The 17,594-nt window shown below is 49.7% G+C and overlaps 1 protein-coding gene across 2 annotated transcripts in view; it reads right to left on the bottom strand.

The window, feature by feature from the left end:
• The window catches only part of Prkcb (protein kinase C beta), a 296,917-nt gene that overhangs the window by 50,177 nt on the left and 229,146 nt on the right, over positions 1-17,594 (bottom strand). For both annotated transcript variants that reach the window (XM_071605798.1, XM_071605799.1), the window contains exon 10: positions 6,823-6,996. In XM_071605798.1, coding sequence (XP_071461899.1) covers positions 6,823-6,996 — 174 coding nt within the window. The remainder of the gene's footprint in view (positions 1-6,822; positions 6,997-17,594) is intronic.

Raw genomic sequence — 17,594 nt, 5'->3', positions numbered from 1 at the left:
GAAAGAGACAGAATCTCCCAAACTAGGAACCTGAGCGTGAGGTTTGGTTTCAAATGATGGGATATCATGTGCAGAGGTCATCTGAAGCCCCCAGAGGGGGTAAGGAATGTTGCCCCCAAGACAGCTTCAAGTGGAGTGTGACACAATGCCCACGTGACACAATGCTAAGCTATACCTGCCACTTTTTTAATAAGATACCACGGGCAGGGAACAGGAACCACGTGGGAACCCTGTGTACCACACGCTAAGGTAAGTGGCAGTGAGAATTTGTCTAGTTAATGATCTTGAATAATGTTCTAAGCTGGGCAGTGAACTCATCCAGTCTTCAAGTTGCTCCCTATATTCCTCCAGAGAAATGGTGTCATGCTGTCGATAAGACTCCCTGGCTTTGGCATCAGGGAGTCCTGAGTTCGAGTCACTTGCTCTAAAACCTTAGATTGGTTATGTAAACTCTCCCTGCCTTCCTCTCCCTGCAGGTAGGCTAATAACAGCTTCTCCTCCATGTGGGGTGTTTCCAAGATCTATCCAATGATGCGTGTCAAGTTCATGCAAATTCACAGAGCTTTGCTGAAGTCAGTGTGTGGTCAAGGACCCGGATTCAGACGGAACCTTCCTTTTGCTGTATTTTATAGCCACAGAAGCATTGGTAGAACCAAGCAATCCATGCTCGCCTTTCCACATAGAGACCAAAGTTCTCAAGGGCTAGAATGACCTTTCTTCTTCTGGAACTTCTTGCAAACCTTTGATTATTAAATAAATATGCAAAGCAGAGGGAACCAAGGTGTACCTATTCCTACCTGCCCCCGCCGTCTAGGCCCGGGTTGCATTCCTGGTTTCTTTCCTGGGCTTAAGATCCTTGAGTGGCTTTAGCTGACTAAAGCCCCCAAGACCTGCCAAGTTCTAACCAGCTTCCCCTCTTTAAAGGCCCTAAAATGCCACATTTGTACCCCTACCCTCTGTCCAACTTCAACCCTGTCCATCCCCTTGGATTTAAGAGGGTTAGCCAGGCACGGGGGTGCACATCTGTAATCCCAGTGACTCAGTGGGCTGAGACAGGAGATCACAAGTTCAAGACCAGTCTCAGCAACTTAGTGAGGCCCTAAGCAACTCAGCAACACCCTGTCTCAAATTTTTTAAAAATAAAATAAAAAGGGCTGGGGATGTGGCTCAGTGGTCAAGCACCCCTGGATTCAATCCCTAGTACAAAAAAAAAAAAAGAGAGATGGTACCCCCTGTTGACATGAGCACCAAGTATTCCTTTTACAAGGTTCCTACTGAGATAGCTGTAGCCAGCCAATCAGCAGCAGATTGGGCCATGAAAAAACACCTGACCCAGGCAGAACCAATCGGATGCTCTTCCTCTGAGTGTGAGCTGGAACTCAGGGGATTTGGCGGATAAGCAAGGGGCTAGGGAAGTCGTGTTAAGCAGTGAACAGCAAAGAAGAAGGAAAGCAAGAAGAAAGCACCGTAAATCTGTTCTAGACAGCCTTAGAGTTACAAGTTCTAATTCTCATGGGGCTCAGGCACACTTTGGCCTTTGAGTTGCTTTTTTCTCTGGTGAGATACTTCCTTTTTATTTTATTTATTTGGCATGAGCTAGTTTGGTGGGGGAGGTGCTCCTGGGGTTCAAGGGACATGCCAGCAGGGGCCCTTTCTACCCGTGGACCTCCTTCTCCTCCCTTTCCCTGTCCTCTCCCGCATTCTGGGTGGATGCTTCTCCCAGCATGCCTTGCAGCTGAGTTATGGCTGGGCCCGTGGCAGCAGCAAGATCGGGGAGGAAGTAACTTCTGTCCTTCAATGACTCATAAAATCTAATTCTATTTAAAAAAAAAAAAAGAGGTGCATATGTTCAATTGAAAAGAAAACAGTTAAAATAGATGTTTTGCTGAAGAAACGTAACTGCCTGTGCCTACTGGCAGTTGGGAAATTGCATGAATGTGCCTGGTTGACATTGTCCCTGAGAAAAAAAACTGCAGAAAAATTGCAGGGAACAACATTTTTGTGTGTGTGTGCCTGTACGGCAGAGTGCCCCCAGCCCAACTCTGATAATGGAAGCAACCTCCATTTAATGGTTATTATATGTTATCCACGGTGTCTTTGAGTCCTCACTTATTATGCTCACTTTAAAGATGATGAAACCAATATTTGCAACTGTTTAGTGGCTTTTTAAAGGTCTTGCAGCCGGTAATCATGGACCAGCTTCATCTAACTAAGAGCACTTATTTACCCTGTGTGCTTCCAAGGCCACTTGCCTAAGCCTATTTGGCTAAAATCAGGTAATCAACAATTCTCTAAAAATTCAACTCCCTTCTGAAGTCTCTTGTACATACTCAGGTATCATTAAAAAAAATTTTTTCTTAAGTGCTTTATTATAGAGTCAGGTGCGGTGGCACACACCTGTCATCCCAGCAGCTCGGGAGGCTGAGGCAGGAGGATCTCTAGTTCAAAGCCAGCCTCAGCAATGGTGAGGCAATAAGCAACTCAGTGAGACCCTGTCTCTAAATAAAATACAAAATAGGGCTGGGGATGGGGCTCAGTGGTGGAGTGCCCCTGAGTTCAATCCCCAGTACAAAAAAAAAGTGCTTTATTATAGAAACTTTTGAAATAATTTAAATTCAAAGAGAAAACAATCACCCACAAACCCCTCTCTAAATCAAATCAATATTTTGGTTTACACAGGCTCCCTTCTGGTTCTTTCCCATGTGCATATTCAATCTGAACACATTTGGAATAATATATTAAATAGCAGGCAATCAACTCCATTTTTTTCTATTAATACTCTCCCATGTCCATTTTGGAAAGACCTTTCTCAATCCCACATAAGGACATTTCTGACGTAACACTGTTCTTCTAAGCAACTTTTTAAATCACTCAATTCACATCATTTTAAGAATGGCAAAAAAAAAGAAAACACAAAAAACCCACTTCGTGCATTGCTGGATGTCTCGCTTTTATCTATTTTAATCTTCAGAATTCTAAGTCTCCGGCGAAAATTAAAAAAAAAAAACAACAACATATCAAACTTGCAGCATGTCTACTAGATTTGTCATTCTCTTAGAGATGGCTGATTCATATAGGAATTCTGGGTCACAGAATACAAAATGACAATCGCTCTGGCTACACCGGCCTTGGTTCATGCTCTTCAAACGCACAGGGCATGCTCCTGCCTCGGGCCTTCACACTCACACCTCCTGCTGCTGGGACTGTTCTGCCCCCAGAGAGCCACCCCCCCCCCCCCACCCCGTGCCTTGCTGTGGTCTCTGCTCAAATGTCATCTCTATCAGCGAGGCCTTCCTTGATGATCCTATCAAAAATAGCATCTGGCCGGCCCAGCCCAGCCACCGCTGTCCCCTTGACTTCGTGTTGCTGTGGTGGTTTCTCTGTCTCCCCCACTAGAAGGTAAATTCCAAGGGAACAGGGACTTTATCTCTGTTGTCCCCTGTCGTGCCCCTGATGGTGATACAGCTGGGGCCTGACATATTTAGTTCAACAAATAAACAGGTGTTGAAACCATCAATCAGCATCAGCTCTCCACAGGTGGGCCACGGAGCCACGTTCGTGGGCCTTCCTGCTTCCTGGGAGCCACAGGAACAACGGTTTGCCTCACGTGTATGCAGCAACCCCCCCCTCCCCCAGCTCAAAATCACTCCCAGGGAGAAAACTCTCACCTGATTCTTGCAATGTCCCAGTAGGATGTGGGAGCAGGGAGTGACAGCTTCCTAAGGGCCATTATGAAGCTGGCTCGAGTTCTGGGCTCCCACTTACCAACACTAAAAGCTGAGCCGCTTTCTCTTTCGGAGGTTGGTTTTCCTTTGGACAGAAATGTGGACGGTCACTCAGAAGGTCCTTGCAAAGATTAGATGTGATCGTGAAAGTGGAAATATTTGTGAGACAGCAGACGGCAGATACCTCACAGGAAGGACGGCAGAGGCTTCCGGGATTGGGGTTCTGGAGTCTTGCTGCACCACTGACCGACTGTTGGATAGTGCCTAAGTGACTTAATTTCTCTGACTGTCAGCATTCCTATCTGTGAGTCGGGGTTAGTAAGGGGACCCCTCCAACAGAGACGCTGGGAGAGAGAAATGTGATCCTACAGAGAGGTTTAGCACGGCGTGCGACACACACTGGAGAGCACATCATCGCTGTTTGCTGCTGCTTTGGGTCTGGTTTGTAGCACTGTCACTATTAAGCATTGTCACTTGGCGGTGACGCAACCTGCTATGCTCACCAAAGCGTGGGTGCTGAGTACAATGGGTTGGTGAGCCAGGGCTGGGCACCCCTGAGCCTTTTATATGCAAAACTGGATCCTAGTTAATCCCTTCCACTTCAAGATTCCCAGGTGGCTGGAAGGAAGCATTTTTTTTTTTTTAAGACCTACACATGATAGATGCTCAACACGGAAAGGCAGTTCTACTTCAGAGATGGGAAAATCAAGGTGCAGAGGCGCAGTGGGACTTCACTGAGCAGGTGAGAGGCAAGCAAGGCTCGGTTAGAGCTCAGGGTGGGGCCTGGAGGCAAGCAGTCTGTTGGGGAAGCCACCCCAGGTGTGTCAGCTACAGTAGGAGCCAGGTGACCTACACTTACGCGACTTCATCGTGTGACAGTTTAGAGCAAGGCCCCTTAGGCCAGACTGCCTGGGTTCAAATCGCGGACATGAACTACTTACTACCTGAGTGACCTCAGGACCTTGTTCTATGAAATGCAGATGATAATAGAATCCATCTGAGAGTTGACGTGTGGCTCAGCCCTGTGCCTCACATATAGAGTAGGCACTATTATAAGTCCTTGAAAATGAATGTAATGTATGCAAAATTAAAATACATGTGCTTAGCCAAAAAAAAGTGAGAAAAAATAATTTAATTCAGGGTATTTCACTCAGTGAGCATATGTGCAGAATTCAGGTGAGGTGGACATGGAGAGGGTACCCGTCCTTCCCTCAGCCAGGATCCCTCAGCCCCTGGGGCTTCTTGCTATTGGCAATTGGTAACATTCCTTGAGAAGGAGACCGGGCCCACACAATTCCCATGAAAACCCAGGCCTACCTCATCAACGCCAAAAAGTAGCACCAGGTTCAAAGAAAGACCTTCAGGACACTCTCTGTGACCGTTTTCCAAATAGTCAGTTACAAAGGAAGAGGCTATGCTTGAGTGGATATTAGTCACAAATGACTGATTCCTTCCCCTCTCGACCCAGCCAACGGAAATCAAAAGTTGCATCTCCAAGTACTCTTGGCCTCTCCTTTGAGAAGTTCTCCCTCCTACCCCATTTACCAGGTCGGGACTGTCCGTCATCTGCTGATTGATGTCCAAGTCAATTTGGGGACCACCCACGGAAAAGAGACGGAGCAGGGAGAGAGTCCGGAGGTTTCCATCCTAGGGGCTCAAGTCCTGCTGATTACCACCTGAACATCTTCAGGCCTTCTTTCTCCAAGGTAAAGCTGGGGATGTGGACTAGAGTCAGGTGACCTCTTCCTCCCTTGGTATTTGACAAGACATTTACTGAAGGTTTTTGCTTACAGGGACTCCCCCCTCTCTTTTACTCAAAAAATTGATTTTAGAAGCAAACTTTTGTTCCCCCTTGCAGCACAATAGTGAACCAGTTCCTGATCTTGAAAACTGTTCAACAAAGGGAAAGGATTAAGAAGGAGCCCTTCCTGTGTGAACAGGGCCTCCCGGGAATCAGGGGAATCAGCGAGGGGGAGCCTCTCTTTATAAAAAGCATTCCAATTAGTCAATGAAGAAGAAAGGGTAGAATCAGGGGATCACCATCCTGCAGACCTGATGAATGAATGGACCTGGGTACTGAGGGCCAACGGCTGGCCGCCGAGTCACTAGCCCCAGCTGCCTCTCTGCAGGAAACTCAAAGCACAGACCAAGCAGGCAAAGGTGTTTCAAGACGACGCTGTCAGCAAAACCCAGATGGTGAAATGCTACCTCTGAAACAGCAGGACCTTCCGCAGATCAAAGAATAGAAGGGATTGGGGGGAATCACTAGGTGAGAGATTTAAATTAGATGCACGATGCAAAAGCATCCCATCTCACAGGGCGCGAGGGCTCTGAAATCAGCAGAGGTGGAGAATAGGAGAGAGTCAGAATTCATCTTGAAGGACCCTTAGAGCATCTTTGGGTCACAGGCCACTGGCCTTGAGAAGCCGTGGCTGTAAGGATGAACTTCATGCTTCTTTGCACCGGGCTCTGGGCGCTTCTTTCTTGGGCACCGAGACAGGGTGAGGATCTGCTTAAAAGGATCTCTCTGGCTCCTGAAGGTGGGGTTGGAATTGCAGGGCCTGGCGGGGACTGTGGGGATGTCTCCTTGACTCGGCAGCCATGGCTGTGATCTCGGTGGCCTGTGCCTGGGACACGGTGTCCAGTCTCCATTGTCCTCTCTGCTTTGTGGTCTCAGGCAAGCCCCCGCCCACCCTCATGCAACGGTCCCAGGCAACCCTCTGAGATGCTCTTGTGCGTGTATCCAAAGGGTCTGGAGGGCCCAACGCAACATCTAGAGGTATGTTGTGGACCCTGTCCCCTGTCCTCAAGTCACCCCTTGCTGTTAGGAAAAGGCCCTGCTCTGTTGATTATAAAACCAATTGCCTGCGTGCCTTTATCTGACCTGGACAGCGGCTGGCTCGGGGGGGGGGGGGGGGGGTGGGGGGGGCGGCGTGCTGCTTCCCAGTGACCACGGCAGGGATCCGCAGCCGACTCCCTGGCCCCACAGCTGCAGGCTTCTAGAATGTGAAGGACCCAGCTGTGGCATTTAGGGGGGAGGGGCCAAAGCCTTGGGGAGGTCCTGGGGGAGGCTGCCCAGGGCCACAGGACAAGTTACCATGGTCTGGAAGCAGGAGTGGAGCTGGGTCAGGAAGGGCGGCTTCCCGGGCAGGGCCAGCACCCGCTTCTCCACCATGGTGCACTCCACGTCGTCGTCTTGGATCACCACGTCCTTCTTGAGGATCTTCACGGCGTACAGCTCGTCCGTGCCCTTCCGCTCTGAAAGCATGACCTGCGGAGAGAGCCAGCACATCGGGGCGGTGAGAAAGGGGACCCCACGACACCTGGGGGTGGCTGGCGTCCGTCCAGATCCACTCCCAGGTTTACCCGGGGGCTCTCTGTGGACGAGAGAGGGTGGGTGACCCTTCCCACCAACCTCAATGGCTGGACCAAACCAATAAGGATGGTTCCAGGAGCCATGAGCAAGTGTTGGTTCCTCTGAGATCTGTATCAGTCAGTGACCAGCCAACAGGAATAGAGGAAGAGCCCACAATGGTACCTGGCACATAGTAGATGTTCAATAAATAGTTACTGAATGAGAGAATGAGTAAGTGCCTGATGAAACTGAATTCGGGACACCTGTCCCCTTTTTTATCCAATTGCACCACATTCTTTAAGAGCCTGCTAAGCGCTGGGGAGGTAGCAAGAAAGAAGCCTCCATGTTCCCCGACCCTGAGCCCCAGATAGGAAGGAACACTTTGAACCATGAATCACAGGGATGATCAAGGTGATACTTTCACAGCCTTTCCTGTTGTCTTGGGGCTGCCTTCTACGCACCTGGTCACCATGAGGGCTGTGGCTCATAGGCACGATATTGTTTTCATCGGCTGTGCCCATGCCTCACGGGGACAAGGAGCACCAGGTGGCATTCTCAAGAGGCTACTTTGGAAGCTCAGGGCAGGACCGTGTTTTGGAGAGAACGAATCTGGTCTGGAAGCTTCTGGGAAGGCTTCCTACAGGAAGGAACAATCCAATCGAAGCATCTCCAACATGCCCCGTGTCAGATATTTAGAATCCCCGCCGCATCTTTGGGCATTATCAATACCCGAGACAATGACTGGCTTTCATTGGTCATTTATCATTTGCTCTGCCGAAGGCTCTAGGAAGTCGGAGCCGTTATGAATGGGTCTCATTTTACAGACTCTGAGGCATCGTTGAGCAAGTCACCTGCCGCACCATGATTCAGTTAGGCATAAGGCCAGGATTTGAACCCAGGGCTGTCTGACTGTGTTTCCTGAGTTGCAAAAAGAGCCCTCCAGGAGCTCAGGAGGTTGGGGAAAGACAGTGCTCATGCCTGAGCTGCAGGACCCCAGGACGTGACCGGGACCTGGGGCCAGAGACAGCGACTCGCAGAAAGAGACAAGAGGAAAGGGCAGCCGCTCTGCCCAGCCCGGCCACCGCGCTCTGCTGCTGTCCTGAAGGTGAAGTCAGCGCGTGTGCCCAGGAGCCTCGGTCTCAGCCTCTGTCTCAGCCTCTGTCTCCCCAGCAGCACGAGAAAATGTAAACTCTGCCCTCTGATGGGCGTCGGCGGCCGGGCCTCCATTCAATCCTCAGGACAGACCCACGGGCTCAGGGGACCAGGCAGGGAGCACAGTGTCGGATTGTGATTTCCCACCTCCTCCCTTCTCTCCCTGGTACCCAAGGGCTGTTGTCACCAAAGCAGGAATAACAGGAGGAAGCCACCGTCCTGAGATGTAAAGAATCCGATGCAGATGGAGGATTTTCTGCTGCCTGATACCAAAGAAGAGGGGGCTGTCACACGGGCAGGGAGGAGGCAGGGGGGTGACTTGGCCAGAATGTGAATGAGCCCAGGGAGAGACACTGGAGATGGGGGATGAAGAGCCTTTTGTTGAGGGGACCCTGGAGGACCCTGGTGGGGGGTGAGGGGCTCGGTGCTGAGCTGACTCAGTGCAGATATCCCCCGTGACCCACCACCACCCTGAACCCCTGCTCCTCCACCAGGCTCAGAGCAGAGGGGTCCTGGAGACCGTGCAGTCACGACAGACCATCGTCACCTTCTGCATGGAAGGGAGATGGGACAGAACGGCCGAGAATGTCCCCCTGCCCCCCCGGGGACCAGGGCAGACTTTCTACTTCTGTTTCCAACATGCCCATTCTACAGGCAAACAGACTGAGTCTCCGGGAGATTTAAGCCACTTAAGCCAACATCAGAAGCTCCCCAAGGCCAAACAATGCTGGACCACGGCTTGTTCTTGGCTTTTCTTTGGACATTCTATTCCCACGGCCTGCCACACCTCTTCTATGCTCTTCCTCTGACTAGAAAAATCCGAGATTCAGCTCCGACGTTACCTCCTTCCGTAACCTTGATGATCCACAGAGACACAATCAGCCACTCCCACCCCAGGGCTCGGGATTGCTTCATGTCTGTGTGGCTGATTTTAGCACAGACTTTTTCCCAACATCAATCATTCCTGTGCTTCTTTTTTTTTTTTTTTAACATTTTCTCCATCCCCTAAACTATAGCTTAGCCTTTAAAAAAAAAAAAATCGGACTGTATGCTTGGCCCATCCTAGACACTTCATTCACGTTGACACAGGAGAGGAAAAATGCCGGTGACCACATCTTAAAATGTTCCTCTGAGTGGAAATCATCTTTTATTAATGGTCTCGCACGGTCTTTCGAGAGCTCCCAGAAACCTGAACACCAACACAGAGGGCGTGGGCTGTCTGCTCAGCTGTCCCGCCATCTCCAGGGCCAGGATTCCAAACAGATTGGGAGGATGTGTGGAAGCGATGTTCTTATCAAATTCCCAGCCACATCTGTTCCCCAAGAGCCTTCGGGGGAGAGACGGGATAAATACCAGAACTCTAGCGACAGCAGATAAGACAGAGGAAAAGTAGCCCAGGGGGTCCTGGCTGGAAAGTTGGGTGTGATGAACTTTGCCGGGCGAATCCCCCCACCGTGGCGAAGTGTGTGCCTGGAATTCTTTGTCCCTGACTGTGGTCGGAGTGGGGAGTGCCCCACAGTGGTTAGGGCATGGACTTGGGTGGGTGTTAGAGGTGGGTCCCGAGTTCTCCCACAGCCTCAGCGGTTGACCCTGGGGCGGTCCCCTTAACTCTTGTGAGCCTCCGTTTCCTCATCTGTAAAAATGAGGCATGGCAACAAGACGCCGCTCTGGGTGGTGCCCAGGGAGCTCTGGGGGATAGTGTGTGCAGACCGCGGCCCTGCACTCAGCCTGGCAGGATGGACCCCTCACACAGGGGGGTTCGAATCGTGTCCTAGAGTGGACCTAACAAGGAAGAAGAACCCGAGTGGCTTCACCCACTCAGAGTTCTGAAGATCAGGTCCAAAATCCAGGTGTTGGCAGAGAAGGCTGGTTCCTTCTTCTGAAGACGTTGAGGGAGACTGTGTTCCGTGGGTCCTGGCTTCCGGTGGCTGCCAGAGATCCTTGGCATTCCTTGGCTAATAGATACATCACTTTGATTTCTGCCTCTGTCTCCACATGGTATTTCCCCTCTGTGTCTGTGTCCAAATGTCCCTCTTCTTGTAAGGACACCAGCCATTGGAGTAGGGCCCACTCTGATCCAGTATGACCTCATCCTAATTACATCTGCAAAGACCTTTTGTCCAAGGAAGGTCACATTCATAGAGATCAATGGTTAGGACTTGAACATGCATTTTATTTTTGGAGGGGGGGGGTCACAATTCTACTCCACCCACAGTGATCAACCTCAGTATCATTTTTTCAGAGAAGGAGCAAGAGGTGACCCTTTGAACAAAGCACAAATGTCCAGTTTTCAACTGGCTCAGGACTTTTGTCCTAAGGGAACTGGGGGGTCCATATTTGCTCACTAAAATAACAAGGCAGAGACTATGAAAGGCAAATACTCTGCTCCCCACATCACCCCAACATTCACAGACACTCGCCCCAAAGTCCCAGGTCCTGCTGAGTTACTCTCAATGCCTCTCTTACACTTCTCTGCTAATGCATCGGGTGTTACTAGCTCTATATTCGAAATACATATATGCCCAATCCAAACTCCCAGCTAATCAGAGCCACCAGCATCCTCAGCCTGGTTTCCTGCAACTGCCTCTAATTGCTTCTCTGCAGCCACTGTTCTCGCTCCCCGCCTGCGTGATCATTCTACCCTGTGCACAGAGTAGGAAGGATGCTGCTTTCAAAACTAATTATTTTACTTCTTGCACTTTAGGAGTCTTGTCGAGGAAGTTTGTCTCTAAGCTGACATGATGGAGATTTGGGCTTACATTTTCTTCTAGTAGGTGCAGGGTCTCTGATCTAATGCCTAGGTCCTTGATCCACTTTGAGTTGAGTTTTGGGCAGGGGGAGGGGCGGGGTGTTCAATTTCATTCTGCTACATATGCATTTCTAGTTTTCCCAGCACCATCTGTTGAAGAGGCTATCTTTCCTCCAATGTAATCAAGAATCAATAAATGGGATGATATCAAACTAAAAAGCTTCTTCCCAGCAAAGGAAACAATCAAGAGTGTGAAGAGAGAGCCTTCAGAATGGGAGAAAATCGTTGCCACCTGCATCTCAGATAAGGCATGAATCTCTAGGATATAAAAAGAACTCAAGAAACTTAACACCACAAAAAAACCAAATAACCCAATCAATGTGTGGGCCAAGGAACTGAACAGACACTTCACGGAAGAAGAAATACGAATGGTCAACAAATATATGAAAAAGTGTTCAACATCTCTAGCAACTTGAGAAATGCAAACTAAAACTACTCTAAGATTTCATCTCACTCCAATCAAGAAGGGCACTTATCAAGAATACAAGTAACAATAAATGTCGGTGAGGATGTCGGGGAAAGGTTCACTCATACATTGCTGGTGGGATTGCGAATTGGTACAACCACTCTGGAAAACAGGATGGAGATTCCCCAGTAAACTTGGAATGGAACCACCATTTGACCCAGCTATCCCAGTCCTTGGCATATACCCAGAGGATTTAATAATCAGCATACCACCCTGATACAGCCACATCAATGTTTATAGCAGCTCAATTCACAATAGCTAAACTATGGAACCAAACTAGGTGCTCTTCTGCAGATAAATGGAGAGAGAAAATGGAATGGAATATTACTCAGCCATAAAAAATGACTTTATGAACTTTGCCAGTAAATGGATGGAACTGGAGACTACCATGTGAAATCAGCCAATCCCAAAAAAACCAAAGGTCAAATATTCCCCCTGATGTGGGGATGCTAACTCACAACAAGGGGGAAAGGAAGAATAGAAGGTCAGTGGATTAGACAAAGGGGAATGAAGGGAATGGGGGCGGGGGGTGATGGGACTAGGAAAGACAGTGGAATGAATCTGTCTTAACTTTCCCACGTTCGTATATACACACGCCACCAGTGCCACTCCACATCATGTACAATCACAAGACTGGGGTCCTTATTAGAATAAGAGGTGCTCCATGTTAGCAGAAATATGTCAAAATATTCTCTACTGTCATGTATAACTAAAAAGAACAATTTTTTTAAACATGTCACCCCACCTTCTGAGGACCGCCACCTGTCTTCCTACCACCCTTAGGACAAAATTCCATCACTCAGGGTCCCTGCCCTCAGTTTTTTCCTGACTGAAGGACTCTTTGTCCACATCATTGGGAAGAGGATCCTCCCACAGGGATATGCAGGCTCAGTAGCAGACAGGACTTTCCTGGGGAATCAACAGAAAACCTACCAACTTCTAAAAGTGGCACGGGGGAGAAAAGGAAGGTGAGGTTTGGTTTTCAGACACTCCCCAACTCATCTTGGCCGACATGCAGATTGGCCAGAGCCGTCCTGCAGACTGGGTCAAGGATGAGGAGCTTCTGGGCTTCAGTAACCCTGCCCTTGATGACCAGAGACCTGGGGTAAGAGGGCAAGCTATTCCAACTAGGAGCTCTTACAGCCTGTTGGATGTGGGGACGGAACACGGACAGGAGCCCATCAATTCGAGGACCAGGATGATGATTCCCTGGTCAAACTCATGTTAAGAGCATAAGGTACCAGTAAGAACTCAGCAGACGGTGTCCACCATGTTGTGTGTGGCTTCACCTTGACTTTGGAGACGATATCCCACCATGTTCTAGGTCATCTTGAAGGCCCTGATTCTACCAAGCACATTTCTATGGCTCAAACTTTGAATCAAATTTTCTAACAGATATGTCCACCCACACATATATTCAGATCTTACATCTGCCGATGGCCACACCGGTGGTTTAAGTCATGCGACTGGTCCACGCCTTTGTCTCCTGCCGCAAGGAGAAGTTCACAGTCTAGAAATGATTTGGGGCTTCTAATAGCTTGTTTTGCAGAAAGCAAACCGAACAGACTTTTGCTTATTGAAGACATACTTCAGGAAAAATTGAAAAGTGATATAATAGGGGAGAACAATGCTCCTTGGGAGTTAATAGCATAGATCCGCAGGGGACCGAATCGCATCTTGGAAAGAATCTTCCCTTTCACTAGATGAAAAGAAGAACAGCCATCTATCTCCGCCATGCAGAATCCACTCAGACGCTGGCTGTCACTGGGTCCTTCCACGATTTAGTATTACGAAAGGCCTTCGGGATTGAACAGAGACTCGCTGTGTGAGGGACACCCCAGTCTTCCGTTTCAGAGGTCGGTCAGGGTGGCAGGTTGCATTTGGAAATGAAGCCGTGTCACACCTGAGATTTAATCAGGTTGAGTTCTTTGCCCAGAGCAGTCAAAGTCAGGGAAGTGTAAAAGGAGGGTTAGAAGGGAGGTGTGTTGAGCCGGGTCACCCCAGGCTCCCACAGACTCGCTATTATTAAGCAAATGTCACTGCACCTTTGGAAGAGGTGATGAGAAACTGATGTGACTCCGTTTTTAAAAATTAATAAATAACAGCAGCTTCTACCTCAAGGCCTGTCCTAAGGAAGGGGGTGTGACCCTTGTCCTTGGAAGAACCCACCAAGCACTCCTAGGCACATACCCACCCTGCTGAGTTGTTTGTCTGTAAATAACAAGAGAGGTCTGAGGCGCCAGGTGTCCCTGACTCAGTTAGGCTAGGTGGGGACCCATAGCAACCCCCTAGCAACCACCAATCAGCATGAGACAGGGAAAATACCTGGGATGCCCGATGACCCCCAGTAGTTTATGGTGGTTGATAACATGTTGGGAAACCATGTAGTTCAGCACGAACACCCCTCGTGGCCTAAACCAATCAGTTCAAAGGAATCCCCCTCTTGCACTAACCAATCACCCCTACCCAACTTGTTCCCGCCAGTGAATGTGCTCATCAATGTTAAGAGCTGTTGTGTGACTTTCCTGCGGTGTGGAATGATCTGCTGTGTGATGTTGTGACGCATAGAGTATCCCCCCCCAAAACCTATAAAATGTCACTGAACAAAGGACCGGGACTCACTCCCTGGGACGGCTGCGTCGGGAACGGTTGTGAGTCCAGGCTTGAGCTTGCAATGAAGACCCTTGTGTGATTGCATCGGATTCGGCTCCTGGAGGTCTACTGGGGTCCCATGAATCTGGTGTAACAGAGACTCACCCCAGTACTGGAAAGCGAGGAGGGGGAGTGGAGAGATTTAGACCTGAGCAGCCCTGCCTGCTGCTCAGGTGTTCCCAAGGAAGATCGGGTCAGGTCTAATAAGAAAGGCTTATTTTCCTGGGATTCCTCCAACTCCCCTTATTATTGTTATCTTTATCTTGTTCTAACTTCTAGTGGAGTAGAGGAGGAGGACAGAGGAGAGGAGAGGGGGGATGGGAGAAGAGAGGAGCTACAGAACGAATGAACCCAAGTATGCCCTGGACACGTTCGAATAGGGCACAGCGAGTTCCACCTTGATGTCTGCCTCTAAAGCACCGACTCAGAAAAAAATCAATAAATAAATAGAAGGAAGAGTGGACTGGGGAGGGGGGGAGGAGGGAAGAGGGAGTTGCGGGGACTACAATGGGGCAGTGACATTCCATGCGTGGACGATCGCGACAGGCTCACGACGGCGTCAGAACCACAGGTTAATAAGAGCACAGATCCACACGCTCGTAAAAATATTTAAAAAGGAGAAACGTTTCACTGGCTTGTAATAAGAAAACGCCCCAAGAATGACGATTTCGACACTCTGGGATGTTATCGATCAGCTCTGATTGGTGACCTGGATAGAGTTGATATTTATCCATTCTTAGGTATCGAAGGGTTCTTCTGGGCTAAAATTAAACCCTGGTGAACTTGGAGGACCTGCTGCTACGCGGGAAAGAAGCGAGGTGCAGTAACACAAGGGCCAGGGGATCTTCCCTGCAAAAATCTAAAATAGTCAGAAAAAACAAAGTAGAAAGGTAGTGGACAAGGACTCGGGGTGGGGTGGGGTGGGGCAGAGGTTGGATACCGAGTTTCCACTGTAAGGTTAATTAGCACTGGAGATTCCCTGTGTGGCAGGGTAAGTCGTGTTAATAATGTTGTATTGTGTCGCTGAACTATGCTGAGGCAGGTCGTTAGTGTTCTCACTCCAAAAGAAAAATAAAAGCAAGGGGTAAAAAATTAAAAAAAAAAAAAAAAGTAGGGAGGGGGGAATTCCTAAAAAAAATAAATAAATAAAATAGAATAAACCTTGGTGACACGCATGGCTTAGTGCAATTTCTTTGAGTCGTGTTTGACAAAGCTGGATGGTTAAAATAAAAGCCGATTTAATTTGACTGTTTTCTAGAGGGTTCCTGGGAAAACAAGCCAGCAAGGGACGCCTTTTACCACAAGACAATGCAAGGAAACCCTTCCGGGTCTGTCATTCATGGGACAATTAGGCTGCACAAAGGAAGCCCCTCGTCTCCCCACCTCTGATCAGCCCCGGGAGCAGCAGCCTCTCTCTGCAGTTGAAGTTGCAGACGCTGCTCATGGAGGACGGGTTTCTCCAGGCAGAAATGGATCGTGTTGGGTACGGGGCGGGCTATGCACCTCCCGGGGTGTGAATCGGGTGCTCCCTCTGTACAGCGGCCTCTGTCTCCTCATCTGTTCAGTGGAGAGGGTCGCAGAGCCTACCTCATAAGACCTCCGTCGAGGTTAAATGAGCAGCACCCTGTAGACACTCAGATGAGCTCCCATTGTCAAAACACAGCATCCATCCCCTCAAGGAGGCCAGGGCACAGTGTGACAAACCCTGGCACCTGTCCCCCTGGGAACCACCTACATCTGTGGAAGCAGAATGCCTACCCCGGGGGCCGGCTGGTTGCAATCTGCAAGGATCTGCTCTCTGTGTGGCAGAGAAGATGTCTCCCCCCCCCCCCTGCAAAGAACAAGGCGACGTTTTAAAGCAGGTCCAGACATCGAGGAAACTCCCAAGTTGGCCTATGTCCCAAATGGGCCACTGTCTTCCTTCTCTTAGAGAAAGTGACCAGGCCACACCTGCTTTCCCCAGGGTGGGCTCCCCTCCTTCCTGTGACCCTCCTCTTTGGGCACAGCTAATGGGACCACACGGATCCCAAAGCCACAGGGGCCTGGCAGTGTCTCCTTCCTGGGATTTTAGGTTTCTAGGATAGTCTAGATTTGGGAATTAGGCACAGACACTTAAGAAGGGATAAGGGTGACTCGTGACCATAGAGATGGACAGTGGTGACAGGTTGGGGACCCCAGAGATATGGGTTGCTTATCCCCGTGGGGCTGCAGGACACCCCTCCACCACCCCCGTGGGCATCGCGAGACGCACAGGAACATTCCAACCTTTCCCATAAGCACCCCCTTCACCTACTTTGGCCCCACAATCTATCTGGAGCAGACAGAGGGGTGCAAGACGTAGGTCCCCAGTGTTTTCTTTGCCCTGATACAATCCACCGTGTCGAGGACAAGGGACCTCATCTCACTCTGTGATTCACCATCTGCTGAGGAGCGGGGTCAGAAGGAGCAGCCAGCCACTCCCCAGAGGAGAGACCTGGGAACCGGGGAGACAGGGACTTGGGAAGATGAAACCGTCCAGCAGTCAGGATCGCATATGGCCGTCTGGGGGGCCACGGGGAAGGTGGGGAGAGAACCAAAGAGCAGGCAGGGATCCAAGATCAGACAGCAAATGTCAAAAGGTCCTCTGCAAGAGGATTAAGGGAACAGGTAGCAGCGACGTTGAGCTCCCTGTGAGCCACGAGATAAAGGAATCCGCCATATGGTGCAGGAAGATAGATAGCAAAACGACTCAGGAGCCGGGAAGTGCTTTTGTCTGTAGGTTACATAACCACGCCTAACGTGTGTGTGTGTGTGTGTGCGTGTGTGCATGTGTGTGCGTGTGTGCGAGTGTGTGGAGACATACGGCTAATGAGATTAAAATTAGGACAGACTCCCACAACTGGAGTTCAAAGCTTTAGAGAAGGCCTTAGTTACTGCTACCCACTAAACTGCCTTTTAATCTCCTCAGGCATTTTGTTTTCCCTGTGGAAATCCAGGGCTGCACTTGGCTCTGGTAGAACACGCTGCAGTCTGGGGCTCGGAGCTCTGGATTTCTCTCCTGTGACCACAGAGCTTGCCAGAGAAGCGCCTGGATTCTGGGGACTTCAGCCTGGGGAGGAGGCTGCCGAGGGGTACGGGGTGGGGATGCTGGTGTGGAGAACAGGAGCGGAACAGGCAGGGCTGGGGGTCCCTGTCTTTGCAGAAGTTCATGAAGGTGCTTTAATTTCTTTTAAAAATCAAAGGGAGCCGGGTGCGGTGGCACATGCCTGTATTCTCAGCGGCTCCGGAGGCTGAGGCAGGAGGATCGCGAGTTCAAAGTCAGCCTCAGCAATGGTGAGGTGCTAAGCAGCTCAGGGAGACCCTGACTCTAAATAAAATACAAAATAGGGCCGGGGGTGTGGCTCAGTGGTTGAGTGCCCCTGAGTTCAATCCCTGGTACCAAAAAAAAAAAAAAAA

Source organism: Marmota flaviventris, chromosome 19, assembly GCF_047511675.1.
Source record: "Marmota flaviventris isolate mMarFla1 chromosome 19, mMarFla1.hap1, whole genome shotgun sequence".
Taxonomy (NCBI): domain Eukaryota; kingdom Metazoa; phylum Chordata; class Mammalia; order Rodentia; family Sciuridae; genus Marmota; species Marmota flaviventris.
The sequence above is the reverse complement of the archived record's forward strand: the minus strand, read 5'-3'. Positions and strand labels throughout refer to the sequence as shown.